Source organism: Callospermophilus lateralis, chromosome 10 (genome assembly GCF_048772815.1).
Source record: "Callospermophilus lateralis isolate mCalLat2 chromosome 10, mCalLat2.hap1, whole genome shotgun sequence".
NCBI classification, from domain to species: Eukaryota; Metazoa; Chordata; class Mammalia; order Rodentia; family Sciuridae; genus Callospermophilus; species Callospermophilus lateralis.
Window position 1 is genome coordinate 130,654,014 of NC_135314.1, and position 19,826 is coordinate 130,673,839.

The 19,826-nt window shown below is 33.7% G+C and overlaps 1 protein-coding gene across 1 annotated transcript in view; it reads right to left on the bottom strand.

The window, feature by feature from the left end:
- Dock3 (dedicator of cytokinesis 3) overlaps window positions 1–19,826 on the bottom strand; it is a 589,707-nt gene that overhangs the window by 395,006 nt on the left and 174,875 nt on the right. Inside the window, exon 5 of the mRNA XM_076867085.1 lies at window positions 7,459–7,555. Within this exon, the coding sequence (XP_076723200.1) occupies window positions 7,459–7,555 (97 nt within the window). The remainder of the gene's footprint in view (window positions 1–7,458; window positions 7,556–19,826) is intronic.

Here is a 19,826-nt window from a genome sequence, read left to right on the forward strand (position 1 = left end):
GTTATTGTGTCCACCAACGACTAAAACAAATATTAAAAAAGATTTTAAAATATATTTTAGAATACATTTAATAATTTCTTCTCAAAAAATGTCTGTTAAAGTTCTGATTGGTATTAAGTTGACACTGTATATCATGTTTGGAGAGAAGTGACATCTTAACAATATTTGAGTTTTCCATTCTGTTAACATGTTATCTCTCCCCATTTATTTGGATGTTCTTTAATTTCTTTTTTTATAGCTTTTAATGAACAGATATTTGCATTTTTCAATAAATTGACCTAATGTTAGTCACAAATGCTATACTAAGATAATGTATCTTGCATGAAGGTGGTAAGTGGAAGTAGTTTATAAACTCAGAATAGGTTGTGATCATGCTTAAAATGAATAATAATATTAATTCTGGAAAACAAATTCCTTTCCTAGCTACGTTAATGACTGGCCTCAATTTTAATTTGGCAAAAGGAAAAAGATAACATATTTGTGATTTCTAATGAGCTTTCAGCTTCAAAAAGTATTTGGAGCATAAATTATACAATCTAGTTTTTAAATTGTTTTTTTTTTTTAGTTGTAGATGGACATATACCTTTATTTTATTTGTTTAGTCACATGTGGTGCTGAGGATCAAACCCAGGGCCTCACAGGTGTAAGGCAAGCACTCTACCACTGAACCACAACCCCAGTCCCACAATCTAGTTTAGACAGGAATACATAATAATGTCATCACTTTCCACAACTGATAGTTCTCAGGTAATTTTTTTCCTGTCAAAATAAAATTACTGATTAGGGAGGTTATTTTTTTCTATTTGTTCAACTTAGTTGTACATGACAGCAGAATGCATTTCAAAGCATCATACACAAATGGAGCGCAACATTTCAACTCTCTGGTTGTACACAATGTAGAGTTGCGCCATTCATGCAATCATACATGTACCTAAGAGTAATGATCTCTATCTCATTCCACCATCTATTGGGAGATTATTGTATTAACCACTTTAGAAGGATGGTTTTTTTTCTATCCTGGTTCAAATGTGCATGTATGCATTTTACATGTATCAGTGTGTGTTTATTGTGTGTACACACACATGCATATTTTCTTATCCAAACACCTCATTACACAAATGAAATTCACTTCATTATGTCTACTTGTTTCTATATACAGAGAAGCTTAAGTGATGAAACTACTATCACTCTATTATTAGGAAATAGATGCCAAACATGTATACACACAGAAATATAATGTATATCAAAAACAGGATGGTGCAATTAATATCTATAGACTACTTGAATTATATATTATTTCATTTTAAGACCTCTTTGAAGTGGGCTTATAATACCTAGTCACAGCACAAAAAAAAAAAAAAACTAAGATCTAATACCAGGCCTAACGCTGAAGATGGCAGACTTGGATTCAAGTTCAAGTCCAAAGCTCTTTTCTATTCCACAAAAACTACATTAGAATTTAATCAACATGGCCAGGTGCAATAGTGTATGCCTGTAATCCCAGTAGCTTGGGAGGTTAAGGCAGAAGGATCACAAGCTCAAAGCCAGCCTCAGCAATTTAGCAAGTCCCTGAGCAACTTAGCAAGACCCTGTCTCAAAAAATAAAAAGATTTGAGAGTATACCCCACAAAAGAATCTAATAAATGCCTGCTAACAATGTGATAAGCATGAAACATAGCAAATTAAGTAGCATAATCCTTTTTAAGCTCTTGTAGACACTACTTAATGACAATATTGGTAGTATTATTTCACATTATCATTTGTTGTGCTTATTTTATAAGTGAAAGTACCATTTTATTTTTCCTAACCATTAAAACAATAAATATTTACAACTGAAAAATTTGAAAATAGAAGAAATTAATGCTAAGGTAATTGCCACTAATATTTTGGTACATATTCTTCATCTATTTCCAAACATGTTTCCAGAATACAGATAAGATCATACTTTACCTATTATTTGTACATACACCTTCACTTTATTGCATAACATTTAAATTTTTAATGGCTTTTTACATGAAAACAATAAGTCATCAGTCTTAAATGGACCATAATTGGAACAATTAGTAAACTTATTTTTGCTACTGAAATTATGCTGCAATGGACATACTTATGGAATAGACTCACCCCATCCTATATTTACATCCTCTTAAAATTCTCAGGATTAGAATTACTAGAATCTGAAAATTTTTAAGGTTTTTTTTCCAATTGTGCTAACAAAACTTGATATCCAGCAGCAAAGAATGAAGGTATCCATCAATAGATTTTAATAGCAGAAGATAGTTTCCATTTTATCTGTTAATTAAAAGGAAAATTATTATCTCATTGAATTCATTTACATCTCTTTTGTTCATTAGTTAAGAGTGGTCATTTCCCTAGTCTAGTGTTTGAAAATGGCTTATTTTTTTGTTTTTACTGATTATGTATTGGGGTCTTCACTGGTTTTCTTACTAATTTTTATACATTCTTTCTATAGAAAGAAATCCATCTTTATAGTCATAAACTTAAGACTTATTACTCATACTTTACCATTTATCATTTATTTATATTTTCCTTTTGTTTTCAAAGTCAGGCAAATTAGTATTGAGAGGCTATTGGCTAGATTCATTCTGGTTAAACATTAGTACTTCTTCTTGTTGATAGCCAGGTAATTAACTGCCTCTTAGTAAACTTAGATTAAGAAACAACTATGAGGTTTGGAATTAAGTAGGGAAAACAAAGGGAGAACTGTTGAGTTTCCTCCTAATTTTAGTAATATAACAGATTCTTCTATTCCAGTAGAAAGTCAAATTTGAATATGACTTTCGTTTATTTGGATTAAGTCTCACAGTAACGCATTTAAACTGTGCCTGCTTGGTAGTTTTTTGTATTCTATCCCATGAAGTTTGAAAACCTGCTTAAGAGTTATAACTTTTTACTAGAATTAAACACTAGAATGAATTCACTTTTTAAAAATCTAGTTGGCTATGCATAACAGAATGAAAACAATCATTTGACATTTGTCATGTAAACAGTAGGCTAAAACTAACAAGCAACACTGCTGTTGAAATGAAAAAAAAAGCAACAAGATCTTATTCATAAAACTGAAAAATATCTAGACATATTAGCAATTTCAAACTTCTTTTAGCTGGCTTGATGGCACTTGCCTATAATCCCAGTGAATCAGGAGGCTGAGGCAACAGGATCACAAGTTTGAAGTCAAACTTGGCTAACCATATATCAAAATTTATAAAAGGTCTGGGGATAGAGCTCAGTGGTAGTATGTCCCTGGGCTTAATCCCCAAGACCACATACATACAAAAAAAAATTCTGAGGAAAAAGTATAAAAATTATTGTTTGAAACCATCTTCTTTTCAATTATCTCCCCTTTCATGTCCACCCCAACCCCCACCATGTCTGAAAAAACAAGGGTATCAGCCTTTTCCATGTCTGGAAAAACAAGTGTATCAGGTGTAAATGCACACCTAGAAGATTTTTCAAAGGTTAAATTTTCAAAACTATTACATCAAATAGCGGCTCTGATTTATCCAAAACATTTTTTATTGTTATCTACTATAACAGAAGATATCATGTTGGTACCATTTTAACTTTTATGCACATATATTTATCCTCACAAATGCATATCAAATTGTGAAAAAAAAATGTAAAGGAAAGCTTAGGTGAATCTAATGATTATTAACAATACAATACCTTTATCACTTTTCTATGTTTTACCTAAAATTCATTGTTCCATATAAGTAAAATATTCAATGGGCTGGTGAATTCCACTATTTCTTAAATAGATTTAGCAAAGGAAGTTCATTAGAGCTTTATATGGAAACAAGAGTCATCATCACTATGGTGTTCTTGTAGGTGATTCCTCATTATTAATTTTCCTCTTTTTCCATAGTAATAGAAACCATGATATTTGGCTAATATATGGTCATTTGGAATAAAGAGCAGTTCTCAGCCTGTTTAATCTAGAGATTACTTTGTGATTTCAATTTTAACCAATATGCAGTAAGCAGGGAATGTTTTCCACAACTTTTAAGAAGTATTCTTTTTTTTTTTTAAAGGCAGATTCCTTTTTTTTTCTTTTTTTCATTCTACAAGCCAGACTATAGATATGCTGTATAGTATTAGCCATCTGGGACCACCAGGCTGAAGTACAATAAAGAGGACAATAAAGCAGGAGGACAAAATAAGCCCAAGTGCTTGTTTTTTTTAAATGTATTTAACTACTAATATATATTAAATGCATAGTAAATGGGTTTCATTGTGACAATTTCCATACATGCATATGATGAATTTTGACCATATTCATCCTCCCCTATTCTCCCTTTCCTAAAAGTTTCTCTTCTACTTTCATGTCATGTGTTTTGTTATTATTGTTAAAGATTCTACATATGAAAGAAATATGATATTTGTTTTTCTGAGCTGGCTTATTTTATTTAACATGATGATCTTCAGTTACAAACATTCTCCTACAAATAACATAATTTCATTTTTGTTTATTGCTAAATAATGATTGTGCATATATTCTACATTTTCTTTATCCCTTTATACACTGATGAGTATCTAGGCTGATTTTATAGGCTATAATGAATAGTAGCATGATAAACATGTGTATGCAGGTATCTCTACTGTATGCTGGCTTTGCTGTCTTCAGATATATACCTATTAGTGGCATAGCATGATCATATGGCAATTCTGGTTTAGTTTTTTTAAAAACCTCAATACTGTTTTCTATTGTGGCTATATTAGTTTACATTCCTACCAAGAGTGTATGAGGGTTCCTATTCCCCTGAATCTTTGCCAATATTTGCTAATTTTTGTTTTCTTGGTAATGGCCATTCTAATTGCGGCCATTGTAGTTTCGATTTGCATTTCCCTAATGACTAATGGTAAGAAACATTTTTTTCATATGTTTGTTGAATATCTGTTACTTCTTTTGAGAAATGTCTCTTCAGCTCATTTGCCATTTACTGACTGGATCACTTATTCTTTTGGTGTTATGTTTCAAGTTCTTTATATATTCTGGATATTAATCCTTGGTCAGATGAATAACTGGAATAGATTTTCTCCCATTTCTAGGCTATCTCTACACTCTTCTTCCTTTGCTGTAAAGAAGTGTTTTAATTTGATATAATCTCATTAGGCAATTCTTTTTATTAATTACTAAGCGACTAGAATCCCATTCAGGAAATCATTGCCTATATCAGTATCTGAAGTGTTTCTCTTACATTTTCCTCTAGTAATTTCAGGTCTTACACTGAGGTCTTCAATCTATTTTCAGTTGAACTTTGTATAGGGTAAGAGGTGGGAATCTTGTTTCAATCTTTCACAGGGTGATGTTCAATTTTCCAGCTCCATTTGTTGAAAAAGCTCTTTTCTCTGGTGTGTGTGTGTATGTGTGTGTGTGTGTGTGTGTGTGTGTGTGTGTGTGTGTGTTTGTGTGTGTATTTTTAGCTCCTGTATTGAGAATCAATAAGCCTGAGTCATTGATAACTGTAGACCTGCCATACTAAACTCAGGCTGTGTATTCTTACTTGAAAAAGAAAAAAATATCTGTTTAAAGAGGCATTATTTCTATCTAGGGTAAAGAATGCCACTTACAGATAATCAATTTCCTATCATAAGACAGTAATAGGCAGCTACTAAAACTAAATGTGAGATATCAAAAGAATAATCCAAAAGATAAAATAATGCCTTTATTAAAGCCCTGGAGTTTAATGAACCCAGGTTTGGATTCCTGATGTACACTCACTGCTTATATGACTTTGGATATATTCCTTATCCTTTTTAAGTTTCAGTTTCCAATCTGTAATCTGAAAAGGATAATAATTGTAATGAAAATTAAAACAAAATAATGAATGTAAAATATGACAAATGGGCACAAAGTAAGCATATGTTAATTACATTCATGTGTTTCAGTTAACAACAGACTACATATATAATGGTGGCCCACGTCAGCCATCTTAGTTTGCATAAGCACTTTGTGATGTCTGCACAACAGTAAAATCACCTAATGAAGCATTTCTCAGAATTTTTTCCCCATCATTAAACACCACATGACGGTAATAGTAATACTATTATCATCAATATGAAATTAATATCTTATCAATCTTATTGTTTTTAATGAGTTAATGTAAGAATTATATGAATTATATTACTCTCCATCAAAGATCTATCCCCTATTAATCATATCTGTTTGATTTTTTTTGAATAGTAAAGAAAAATTAAAGAGTATATTAGTGAAATGAGTATAGTTCCTATTTATATAATTATTATGATTTAAGAATTATACGAACTCAAGAAGTTGTTAATTACCGATTAGACTTGAATTTACATAGAAAAGTGCTAACATTTATATTTTAAATAGAACATTAGCATTGTAGTATTCATTTGTATTACTATAATGATTACATTTAATGAATGACTGAGTAACCACATGGAAATCTTTTTCACATGCTTACTGGCTAGCCTGTATCCTCTTTAATGAAATATCTATTCAAATCATTTGCTCATTTTCTAACCAAATTACTTTATTATAATTCAGTTTAGGGACTTCTTTCTATGTTCTAAATATAAGCCTTTTGAGGAATATGTGACTTATAGATATTTTCTTCCAGTCTATAGTCTTATCTTTTCATCCTCTTAACAGGGTCATTCAGAGAGCAAAAGATGGTAGTCTTTATAAGTCCATTTTATAAAGTTGTTCTTTTGTGAATTATGCTTTCAGTGTGCCTAGCCTGTCTACCTTCTTTTCCCTAATTTTTGAAGTTTTCTGGTAGGTAGTTTGCCTAGATGCTATAATTAGTGAAAGGACTAAATTGGAATATGTGTACTGCATCATATATAGAACCCAGCCAGACCTTAAGCCGAATGTAAATGGCTATCTCATCCAGAACTCAAATACTGTTATTTATTTTTAGTGCAGATATTATAATTATTTGATATTTTATCAACTTCAACTCTCTTAAGTTCATAGAGGATTTTTATAATACTTGGTCTTTATTTCATTTCTTTTATATTTTCAAATAATTGTCAGCCTACCAAAATGTTATATATGGTATATCCTCTAGGCTTAGTAGTTGTAAGAAATTACTACATACAATTCCCTGGTCATTAGTCACTATTAGGATCACAAACAATAAAAGTTAAACTCTTCTCATGCATTGTTTATTCATTTTTATAAAAGCATGTAGCACACAGAAATCCATAAGATAGCTAAGATGCTTAATGCTATGAAAATTACATTCTAGTGACTAAAGTAGGGTAGAGAGACTACAGACATATGAATATGTTCTCTTCAGGTTGGAAAAACCTAGTCTACTATGTTTTGGTTAATATTAGGAATATACATTTGAAAATCTGAAAATATTAAAAAATTTCAAACAGTAGATTGGGTTAGGTTAGAATATATCTTTACTTGGTACAAAAGAATTTTAATGCTACAGTAAACTATAAACAAATACTTACAACATATAGTTGTTTCCACAGACTGGCCCATTCTTGAAGAGTTGCTGTAACCTCAGTCACAATGGAATCTTCGAGTGGAACCACAGTTTCATACTGCCTAGAATCATAGCCACAATATACAGAGACATTATTTTTTATAAAATCTTAGAATATGTCTGCTGCATTTTTCAATATGCTTAATTCAAATTTTAAATTATAGAAATTGGAAAATAAGTACATCTAATTGATTAAAGACCTTTTGCAGTGATACTCTGCAATGGTATAACTGAGCTGAATTAACATAAAACCATTTGGATTTTTACTACATAATTTGTAGTTATTTTCCATTTTCCTTTTTTTAATTTGTTCTTTTTAAATATAAATGACAATAGATTATACTTGACATACATACATGGAGTATAACTTATTATACCTATGATCCCATACTTATGGTTTGTACATGATGGGAAATATAAGACATGGTTTTTGGCATGAACTTTAAGCATTAAACTATTTTTAGACAATGAAAACCATAACATTGCCAAAGCCTTGCTTAAATTTTTTACTTTAAAAAATTGTGCCCTTTAAAATTTTTCTTTCATGCAAATTGGGGGGCTTTTAAAAGATCTGAAAGGCACGGAAGGCAATGGATTCTTTCAAAAAAATTATAAGCATTTCATTATGTTGGTGTTGTGTTTTCTTAGAAATAAGTATCAAGAAACAATGCTACATCTGATAGAGGAATTGTGACCAAGGAATAGAAAGGTGCTTGGGTTCTCTCAAACCACCTCATAAGCAATATCCTCTATGATGCCAATCCCTGTGCAAATGATCGAGGATTTATTGTTGAACAAAAAGAAAAGAGTTCCTTTCTTCATAGACCGGTTGGTCTGGATAAAGAATCAGAGTGATAAATAATAAGAAAATAGATAGGGACAATGATAAATCTAAGAAGGAACTGAAAAGATTACAATGAGAGATTTCATCTTGGGAACACAATTTAAGATGAGAAAATCCATGAACTCCTTCCTCTCTGAAAAAGTGTTAAGGACCAAAACACTGGAAGAAAAAAAAAAACTTGACAAGAAAAAGTGTGTGGGCAGAAGAAAATCAGGTATGGTATCATAAGAAAAAGGGAAATCTATACCAAAAATGCTGAGTTGGAAAACAGTATCATATATTCAAGATGAGGAAAAGGATGATATAGTTGGGGTCTACTCTCATAGGGACTTTTTGAAAGAGAATAAAGATTTCAGATTTAAACACAAGTAATATATATGAAAAGTTATTGAAAGAAGGAGTAGAGCTTGATAATATTTTATAACAACTACACCAATTTTGAGGGGCATTAAAATATTTTCTGGGACTATAGAGTTCATGTATGATGTCATGAGGTTACTGGAATTCACATTCTGATTTGTTAGCCAGAAAGAGCACAGGAAAATGCATTTCACAAAATTAGCATTAAGTATCATTTCTTCCTAAAGGAAGACAGCTGACAAAGCACTGAAATGTTCAAAAATGACTCAGTGCATTATACTGAGTGCAAATGAATATATGTTTTATTATGTTTTAAGTTTTATTCTGTTTTGTATAATTTATTTCAGATGATAAAAATTATCTTGGATTAATACTGCAGCTCTATTAGTATCCATCAAATTTACAAGCTATCTAAAGTAAAAACTTTTATCAAGGGTTTGTTGAGAGCAAAAATGTTACAAAGGTGACATTAGCAAGATGGCAAAATAGGTGTTTTCTATTGTCCTCCACCTGAAAAAACATTGATTTGACAGCTACCTATGGATAAAATTCCAATGGAGAAGTTGCAACCTGCTGGAGCAAGAAAAAAAATCCAAGAGTAAATACACTAAAAGGGGTGGAAATAAAGTTTTACTTTATCTGAATCACCCCTCCCTTAAGGTGCCTTAAGCTCAGTGCCAAGAGAAACTCTCAGCCCACAATTTCTCCCACAGTTAAAAATGAAACACAGTGGGGCTGGGGTTGTGCCTTGCACACGTGAGGCAATGGGTTTGATCCTCAGCCCCACATTAAAAAAATAAACAATAAAGGTATTGCATCCAACTATAAATAAAAAAAGTCCTCTAAAAAAAGTGAAACACAGTTAAGTGAGTACCCATTTCCACTACCCATGTGAGATACTAGCCAAGAGGCCCACTTCTTTCTCACCACACTCAGAATACTGAAGTGATTAATTTATCTTAGTATTTGAGGAAGGCTGTGAACAGAGAAGAAAGACTATCAAAAAGCCCACTAACAAGTTGCTTTTGATGCACCACTCATGAATCCCTTCCTCAACTGGCTCAGTGGTACACAAGCCTTATGTACACAAATGTGACACAAATGTTACAAGAGCCTTACCCACCTCTTTCAAGTTAGCTCCACAAGTACTGCTGTACAGATTGGGAGTGTAAGTGCATTTTTTTTATCTTTTGTGGTCCAGGGGTTGAACCCAGGGGTGCTCTTCCACTGAGCTACATACCTATCCCTTTAAAGCCTAGCCTCAAACTTCTGAGTAAAAATCTGGTTGGTCGAAATTGGGTTGATAAAGTCAAGGAACTAAAAGAAAAGCACATATCAATCAATAATACTTTGCCCAGAAAAGCTGAACAAAAGCTAAGGAAGTTCATTAATAAACTGCTTTGTAAGAAATGCCAAAGGGAGTACTTAAAGATAAAATAAAAGAATGCTAATCAGCGACATGGAAACATATGAAAGTATAAAATATGTTAATTAGAATACTCTAAAAGTCTAGTCAAACCCAGAAAACTCTATAATGGTGATGTGTACATCACTTACAGGAATTAAAATAGAAAAGACTTGAAAATAATTATAACTACAATAATTATACAACAAAAAGATAAATTTTGACATCAAAAATAAACTGTGGATGGGCAGAGTATTATTTTTCATCAAAATTTTTATCAGTTTAGTTTTATACAAACCTGATAACAACAAAGAAAAATTTCTACAAGATACACAGATGAACAGAAAGAAATCAAAGCATACAACTACAAAAAATAATCAATAAGGAGACCAATAACAAGAAAAGAGATTGAAGCAATCATGGAAATGAAAATCAAAACTATAGTGAGATTTCATCTCACTCCAATCAGAATGGCAGTCACCAAGAATACAAGTAATAATAAGTGTTGGCATTGCTGGTGGGAGTACAAATTAATGCAACCACTCAGGAAAGCAATACAAAGATTCCTCAAAAAACTAGGAATGGGGGTAGAGAGAGAAGATGGTGGAATACAGAACAGCTGCATTCCAAGTGGGGTGAGACAATGAGTGTTCAGCTTCTGAGCAAGTTGGATAAAAGAAGAATTTCACTAAAATGTAGTATCATATACTAAAAGTGGCTCAAAAAATTGGATATGATTTAAATAAAGAATAAAGCCCACTGCCAGTGGACACTGAAGTGGATTCACCAAGATAAAGCGAGGGAGAATAAAGGAAGTCACATTCCAAGCTGTGTCTTGGCAATGTCTTGGTGCAGAGAAACCTCAGATCAAACACACTGACTAAACTTATCTGACCCAAGAGGTTGCACTGCAAGTGGGTCCTTAAAAACCATACCCAGATACTTAAATAACCATGCTCTGTATCAACTGGCCTACAAAAGCTGAGAGGGGGAGCCATCTTGGGGCATGCCCCCAATGGCATCTGTGGGATTTGGGAGATCAGAAACACACTGCCACAATATCTCAGCAGGTGTCTGTGGAGGGTCCCAGGTAGTGGCTCACTGAACATGAGAGAAACAGTCACAGAGTAGCCTACACACCCAGAGGGATTTGAGTCAAAAGAGAAAAGAGAAGCTTTTGTGTCTGGAGGCTCATCTGACAAGCTGAAGCTGGTCAGGGGTCTGAGTGGGCAGTGGATAGGTACATTGAGAAACTAACAGTGGGAAGGCTGTACTCCTGGGCAGTAGTGAGTGGAGAATCAGCCCTCCTGCCCCATGACTGGATTTCTTGGGAGGCACCTGAGAACCAGACCCACGAAGTGATCAGCTAATGTCTGATCACTAGTCCTAGGGGTGGGTCAACCTAGTATACCCAAAGAACACTCCACTCAACAAAGCCAAATCAGACCTGAGGCTGAACTACACCTCAGTGCTACCTACTCAAAACTCCCTTCACACAATACTGCAGAAATGGTACCCTGGGAAGTACACTAAACTGGTCTGGGGGGTCAAAATGCAAACTGACTATATGTCTTAAACCTATCCCACCTCATATTGCTGAGAAGGATAACAGGATTCTATAAAACAGCTTTAATCTAAGGCAATTCCAACAGGTATCTCAAAGAGAAACATAAAACCAGAAAAGGATTAACATTCTCCAACTATATTCTAGTAGTATATAACTCATAAAAAAAGAGAAGGACTATTAGACATAAAAAAGATTACTCATTTCAGTTAAATATTTTGACTACCTCAGTGAAGAAAGTACCTTCAGTCTTCACCAAAACTTTGGATGTGTGTGTGTGTGTGTGTGTGTGTGTGTGTGTATTTTTCCTTTTAAAAATTTGTTCTAATTTGGGCTGGAGTTATGACTCAGTGGTAGAGTGCTTGGCTGGTATGTGTGAGGCTCTGGGTTCAAACCTCAGCACTGCAGATAGATAGATAGATAGATAGATAGATAGATAGATAGATAGATAGATAGATAATTCATTCACACCTAAAAAAGATTTTTAAAATTTGTTCTAATTACTTATGCATGACAGCAGAATGCATTTTGACATAACACACATAAATAAATTATAAATTCTTTATTCTTCTGGTTGTACATGATGTGGAATCACACCAGTTATGTAGTTATGTGTGCATATTGGGTAATAATGCCTGATTCACATACATCTTTTTAATTTAAATATACATTGATTTTTTATTTATTTCATCCATGTTTATGTGTACACATATGCAAGCTTATGCTTTACTTGATTTTGAATTATTTTCTTGTGTTTATATCTCATTTCTCTATCTTATCTTCTTTTGGGACTTTCCCAATATTATTTTCCCTTCTATCTCCCAATACTGTGCTTCTTCTGTTTTTTCCCTCATTCTGCGCTTCTGTTTTTTCCCTCATCTGCTACATATCTTCTGCATTCTCTCCAATATAGTCTCTTCTAATTTACTAACACATTTGCTTTTTCCCTGATTACCTGAATTTTTACCATTATTCACTATATAACTGGTTTATGTAACACCCGCCCTCACCATTAGTGCTAGTATAGTCATTACTGCTGTGCATGATACAGCCCACACCTCCTATTTGCTTTAAAGCCAGAGCTGGTTCATGGTTATTGTTTTCACTGTTTGACAACTGCTGAAATCACCATTCCTATTTATTGGTAGCAATTAATGTTGATGATATTAATCCTATTTATTGCTTGTTGTTTGCAGCAACTGTTAACTGTTGTTTATTTTGCCCCCATTCTGTGAGACACTGGGAATGTACGGGGAAACAACTTTATAAAGATTCTGCTGCAGAACTAAAGATCCCTTCATATTGCTCCAAGTCAAAAAAGAGACGAGACAAAAAGTTCCAACCATCAACAAGGACTCAACAAAGAATAAACAGAAAACTCAGGTTCTACCAGTGGGCATCTACACATACCTCGGACACAGAAAGAAGTCCCAAAATAAGATAACTGCACACAAAAGGACATGCACAAAAAAAGGGAGGTAGCAGAATCCATTTCAATTGATGAGCAAGAACAAGAGCTATGAAAACATGGGAAAACAGGCAAAAAATATCCCCCTGAAGCCACAATCCCCCAACAAAGGAGTCCTCTGATAGTGAGGTGAAAAAAAAAACTAGAGAAAGATGATTAAAGAACTGATTATCAAAATGCTCAATGAACTAAAAGCAGATCTAAGGAAGAAATTAAGAGAACAATTACAGGAGATGAAAGACCATTTTGAAAGAGGTAGAAACATCGAAAAGGCACCAAACAGAGCACTCCTAGAGATGGAATGAAAAACAATCAACTTAAAAACTCACATGAACCCCTCACTAACAGATTAGTTAGTGCATAGAAAATAGAATCTCAGCTCTTGAAGACAGTGTTCCTGCTGGCACCTAGTCTAGGTGAGGACTAGGCGATGTCTGGTGTAATGTGAGAGAAGTAAGCATGGAGTGAACTGTATCTATGGGGACTTTAGTTGGGCAAGATAGGCTGTATGATCTTGAGTTCACAGAAGGCAGTAAAGGGGAAATAATTATAGAACATGACCAGAATATGCAAGAACTCTGGGACAACTTTAAAGGACCAAACCTGAGAATTATTGGGATAGAAGAGAACATGGCATAAAGAACATTTTCAATGAAATAATTACAACAAAATTCTCCCACATCAGCAACGGGATAGACATCTGCACACAGGATGCTTACAGGACCCCCAGATAGACCCAGCCAAATGAGAAGCTCACCAAAACATAATCAAAATGCTTAACATAGAAACCAAGGAAAGAATATTAAAAGCTTCAAGAAAGAAACATCAGGTCACATTTAGAGGCAAACCAATATGGTGTGTCACTTCTGATTTCTTAGCTCAGACCCCACACGCCCCCCCAAAAAGGAAGGAGGACCTGAAATGAGATACTCCAACCCTAAGAGAAAACAACTGTCAGGCAAGGTTTCTATACCCAGCAAAACTCAGTTTCAAATTTGACGGGGAAATAAAAACATTATACAGTAAGAATTTAGGAACACCAAGTCAGCAACTGCAAAGAATACTCAAAGATAGTCTTTACACAGGGGAACAAAAAACATTGCTCAAAGTCCCCCAAAGAGGAAATTCAACAGAAGAATAATTCACTAGTTGAGAATCAAGGCAGGATAAAATATAGCCCCCACCCCCCCGCAAAAAAAGGCAGGAAACCACAAACACAAACCCATATCAATGCTGAATATTAATGGTCTCAACTCCACAATTAAAAGACAGATTAGTGGAATCGATCAAAAACACAAGATCCAAGTATATGCTGTTTACCAAAGACTCATCTTATGGACAGAGATATCCACAGGGTAAAAAGTAAAAGGATGGCAAAGAATATCCCAGGCATATGGTCAAACAAAAAAAGCAGGAGTAGCTATTCTCATATCTGACAAAGCAGATTTCAAGCAAAAACTAATCAGAAGAGACAAAGAAGGCCATTACATCCTAGTAGAAGGAACAATCCAACAAGAAGATACAGTTATATGAACGAACACATGCTCAAATGTCAGTGTACCCAATTACATGGAAAAAAGTACTCCATGACCTTGAATTCCGGAAGATCCTCAAAACGATAATTATTGGGCACTTCATATACCCTCATCAGCAATAGACAAGTCATCAAAACAAAAAGTCAACAAAGATATCTCCAACACCATAAATCAAATGGACCTAATGGACATTTATAGAATATTGCAACCTAAACCAATTGAATTTACCTTCTTCCAGCTGCACATGGAAGTTTTTGCACAATAGACCACATTTTAGGCCACAAAGCAAACCTTAGCAAATATAAGAAACTGACATAATTCCATGTATCCTATCACAATAAAATAAGAAATCAACAGCAACAAAAATAATAGTATCAATATTAGTATCAATATCAATAAAATTGAAACAGCAATAAAAAGCTTTCAAAAATGAAAAGCCCAGCCCCCCCCTCACAAAAAAAATGAAAAGCCCAGGAACTGATTGATTCTCACTGAGTTCTAGCAGACCTTTACAGAACAAACAATGTCAGTCTTTCTCAATTTATTCCAAAAAATTAAAAGGAAAAAAACACACTCAAATACTTTTTATGAAACTAGTATAACCCTGATACCAAAATGAGACAAAGACCCCTCAAGAAAATTATAGAGCAATATTCCTGATGAACACAGATGCAAAAGTCTTTAATAAAATATCAGCAAAACTCAATCAAAAACACACCAAAGAGATATTACATGATGATCAAGTGGGTTTCTTTCCAGGGATATGAGGATGATTCAACATATGCAAATCAGTAACTGTAATTCATCACTTTAAAAGAATTAAGGACAAAAATCACACCATCATCTAAATAGATACCAGAAAAGCCTTTGATAAAATTCAGTACCCATTCATATTAAAAATGCTGGAGAAGCAAGGGATTGAAGGAACTTATCTCAACATCATAAAGGTGATTTATGACAAATCCAAAGCCAACAATAGAGAAAAACTAAAAGCATTTTCACTAAATTCAGGAACAAGACAGGGCTGTCCACTCTCACCATTCCCATTCAATATAGTCCTCAAAATATTAGCCAGTCCAATCAGGCAAGAAAGGATATCAAAGGGATACAAATAGGAAAAGGAGAAATGAAACTGCCAATAATATGATCCTATAGCTAGAAGCTTTTTAAAACTCTACCGGGAGACTTCCAGAACTTATAAATGAATTTAATGAAGTAACAGGATCCAAGCTCAACACCCATAAATCAATAGCTTTCCTATACTCCAACAATAATTCAGTCAAGGAAGAAATCAGGAAAACCATCCCATTTACCATAACTTCAAAAAGATTAAATACTTGGGAATCTAACCAAGGAGGTAAAAGAACTCTACAATGAAAATTACAGAACACTTAATATGAGAAATTGAAAGAGACCTTAGAAGATGGAAAGGCTCCCCATGTTCTTGGATAGGCAGAATTAATATTGTCAAAATGGCCATACTATCAAAAGCAATATACAGATTTAATGCAATCTCCATCAAAATACCAATGAAATTCTTTACAGGATTAGAAAAAAAAAACAATTCTTAAATTCATTTCTAAGAGTAAGAGACTAGACAAAGCAATACTGAGCAAGTCAAGCAGGAGGCATCACAGTACACGATCTGAAATTATTCTACCGAGCTGTAGTAACAAAAACAGAATGATATTGGCACTGGAATAGATTTGAAGACTGATGATCCACAAGCCTATAGCCATTTGATATTTGACAAATGCACCAAACGTATCTTGGAAAAGATAGCTTTTTTAACAAATGGTGTTGGGGAAACTGGATAGTTGTATATAGAAAAATGAATTAGATCCTATCTCTCACCCTGCACAAAACTCAAACTGAAATGGATCAAAAGCTAAATTTTGGATTCAACCCAGATGCCCATCAATTGATGAGTGGATTAAGAAATATGTATATCACAATTACACACACACACAAACACACACACACACAAACACACACAATGGAGTTCTACTCTGTCATTAAAAAGAATGAAATTATGGCATTTATCAGTAAATGGATGGAACTCCAGTTCTATCATGCTAAGTGAAATAAGTCAGACTCAGGAAAGTCCAAAGTCAAATATTTTCTCTGATATGTGGAAGCTAGTCCAAAATAAGGAGGTGGAGGAGGAGCGGAAGAGACAAAAGGAGAAGGGGGGATTCCACTGATCATTTGAAAAACACAATGATCAATGAACTAGATAAAGGGAACTGAGGGGGGGGGACAGGGACAGGAGAAGGGTATCTCAATCATGTATATATAGCAGACACTAACTATAAAAATAAAAACATAAGTGTAACTAGCAGAAAGATTAGTAGAGTATAGGGAAGGAAATAAGGGGAGGAAGAAGGCTAGGGAAAGGGGAAATACTGGGGACTGAATTAGAGCAAATTATATTCTATGTTTTTAAAACTATGTCAAAATGAATCCTATTGTCATGTATAACTAAAGAGAACGAATTAAAAAAGAAAGGAGTTTGAATTGGCAATAAAAAAATCCCCCACCAAGAAAAGCCTAAGACTGATGACTTCACTGATGAATTATATTAGTCATTTAGAGAGAAATTAATGCCAATTCTTCTCAAATTCTTCTAAACATTGAAGAGGCAAGAAAAGTTTCCAAATTAATTTTACAAGGTCAGCATTACCCTGATACAAAAACCAGGCAAGAAGAAAACTGCAGGCCCATTTTCCTGATGAATATAGATGCAAAAATTCTCAACAAAATACTAGCAAATTTAAATTCAATAGCACATTAAGAAGATCATACCAATAATCACATGGGATTTAACCATGAATATAAGGATGGTTCAACATAGGCAAAGCAATAAATGTAATATATCAATATACTAAAAAAACAAAAATCACATGATCATTCTCAAAATGCTAAAAAAAGAGACAAAATTCAATATCCTTTTATGATTATAACAAAAACTCAACAGAACAGGTACAGAAGGAATTTGTTCCCCTAGATAATATGCTGCCCATACAACAAGCTCATAGCTAACATTTTGCTCAATGGTGAAAAGCTGCAAGCTTTTCCTCTAAGATTAAGAACAAGACAAAACTGCTCCACTAATTCTAGCCAATATATTACTGGAGGTCCTAGCCAGAGTAGGCAACAGAAAAAAATAAAATGTTTCCAAATCTGAAAGGAAGTAAGATAGCAGATAACATCGCCTTAAATGTATAAAACCCTGAAGATTTAGTAGAGCTGCAGGAGACAAAAATCCAACATACAAAAAAAGTAGCACTTCTATACATTAACATTTAACTACACTGAAAGGAAAAATTTTAAATCCCATTTATAATAACATCAAAATGAATAAAATACTTAGGCATAAATTTAGCCAAGAAGGTAAAAGATCAATACACTTAAAAGTATAAAACTGTGTTGAATGAAATGAAAACAGAAGCAGAAAGATAGTCCTAGCTCAAAGATCTGAACAAGTAATATTCTTAAAATTCCACACTATTCAAAGCAGTCTACAGATTTAGTAAAATCATTTTTAAAATTCCAATGGCATTTTTGAAAGAAATAGGAAAAAAACCAAAATTCAACTGGAGCCAAAAATATCCTAAGTAGCCAAAGCAATCTTGAGAAATAAAAAATCTGGAGGCATCACACTTCCTGACTTCAAAAAATATTACGAAGCTATAGTAATCAAACCAGCATAACATTGTCATAAAAGTAGACAAATGCACCACTAGAATAGAATAGAAAACCCAGAACAGAGATGCCAAGAATGTGCTATGAAGAAAGGATAGTCTCTTCGATAAATAATGCTGTGGAAAAGTGCATGTTCAATAAAAGGGATGTTTTCTTACACCATAGTCAAAATTCAACTAAAAATGTTGATTAAGGACTCAACAAAAGACCTGAAACTCTAAAACTCCTGTAAGAACACATAAGGGGAAAGCTCTCTAATACTGGTCTTGGAGTGGTTTTCTGCATTTGCTACCATAGAACAGGTAACAAAGAAAAGACAAATAAGCAGGCCATATAAAGCTAACAAGCTTTTGCACAACAAAAAATGGAAAATGAAAAGGCATATCAGGATGGGAGAAAATATTTGCAAATCATATATCCAATAAAAGGTTAATCAAAATACATAAGAAATTCCTACAATTTAATAGCAAAAAATAAACTTAGTAAATAAATAACTCATTTAAAAGGTACGAAGATTTTTCTCAGAAAAGAGACTGCATGGCAAACAGGTGTATGTAAAGGTGTTGAAAATCAGTAAGCAGAAAGGAAACACAATAAAAACTAATTTTAAAAAAGAGTAAAAAGTGACACATTTATCCTATCATCACCACCATCCAAGGATTTTGAAATAAATATGGTTTAATTTACTGTAGTTTCCTTAAATAAATCATACTCATCTCTTCAGATGAAAAATAAGCCAATGATAAAATCCTAAGAAAAATTCAGAATGACTTACTATACTTATTATCACCTCACACCTGTTAATAGGCTATTATCAAAAAGTGAAAAATTAAGAAATAATGGTATGACGTTCAAGATTGCAAAATAGAGGAGGCAGCTTTCCAAATCAAAAAAATTGGTTAGGCAGCTTCTCTATATTGTGAGTGGAAAAAGTGGGGGGAGCTTTATTGGAAATTAATACTAGGCATTCAAAGCAGATCAGGGACTCAGGAGGTTGGATATGATAGAATAAGGAGGAAATTCCATGCTTATTTAATCTCCAGGATAAACAAAGAACTCAAAAAACTTAACACACAAAAAAAAAAAATCAATAAATGGGCAAAGGAACTGAACAGACATTTAATAGAAGAAGAAATACAAATGGTCAACAAATACATAAAAAAAAATATTCATCATCTCTAGCAATTAGATGTAGAGAGCCACTACATAGGAGCTGAGTGTCCCCTAGCTTTGAGTGATGGAAATGTGGGAAATGGCTTCCCTGACCAGGAAGCAGGTGGGTTGCCCATCTCTGCTCATCAGAGGAGCACAGCTTTGGGAGTGGGAGTTACCCAGTGGGAGTGGGCTGTCCCTTGTAACATTACCCCTCTGCCTTATATGGATGGAAAGCTCTTTCAAAAAGCCTCCCCAAATAAAACCAGGGTTCCAGGCTTGCTTCCTTGTCTTTCTTGC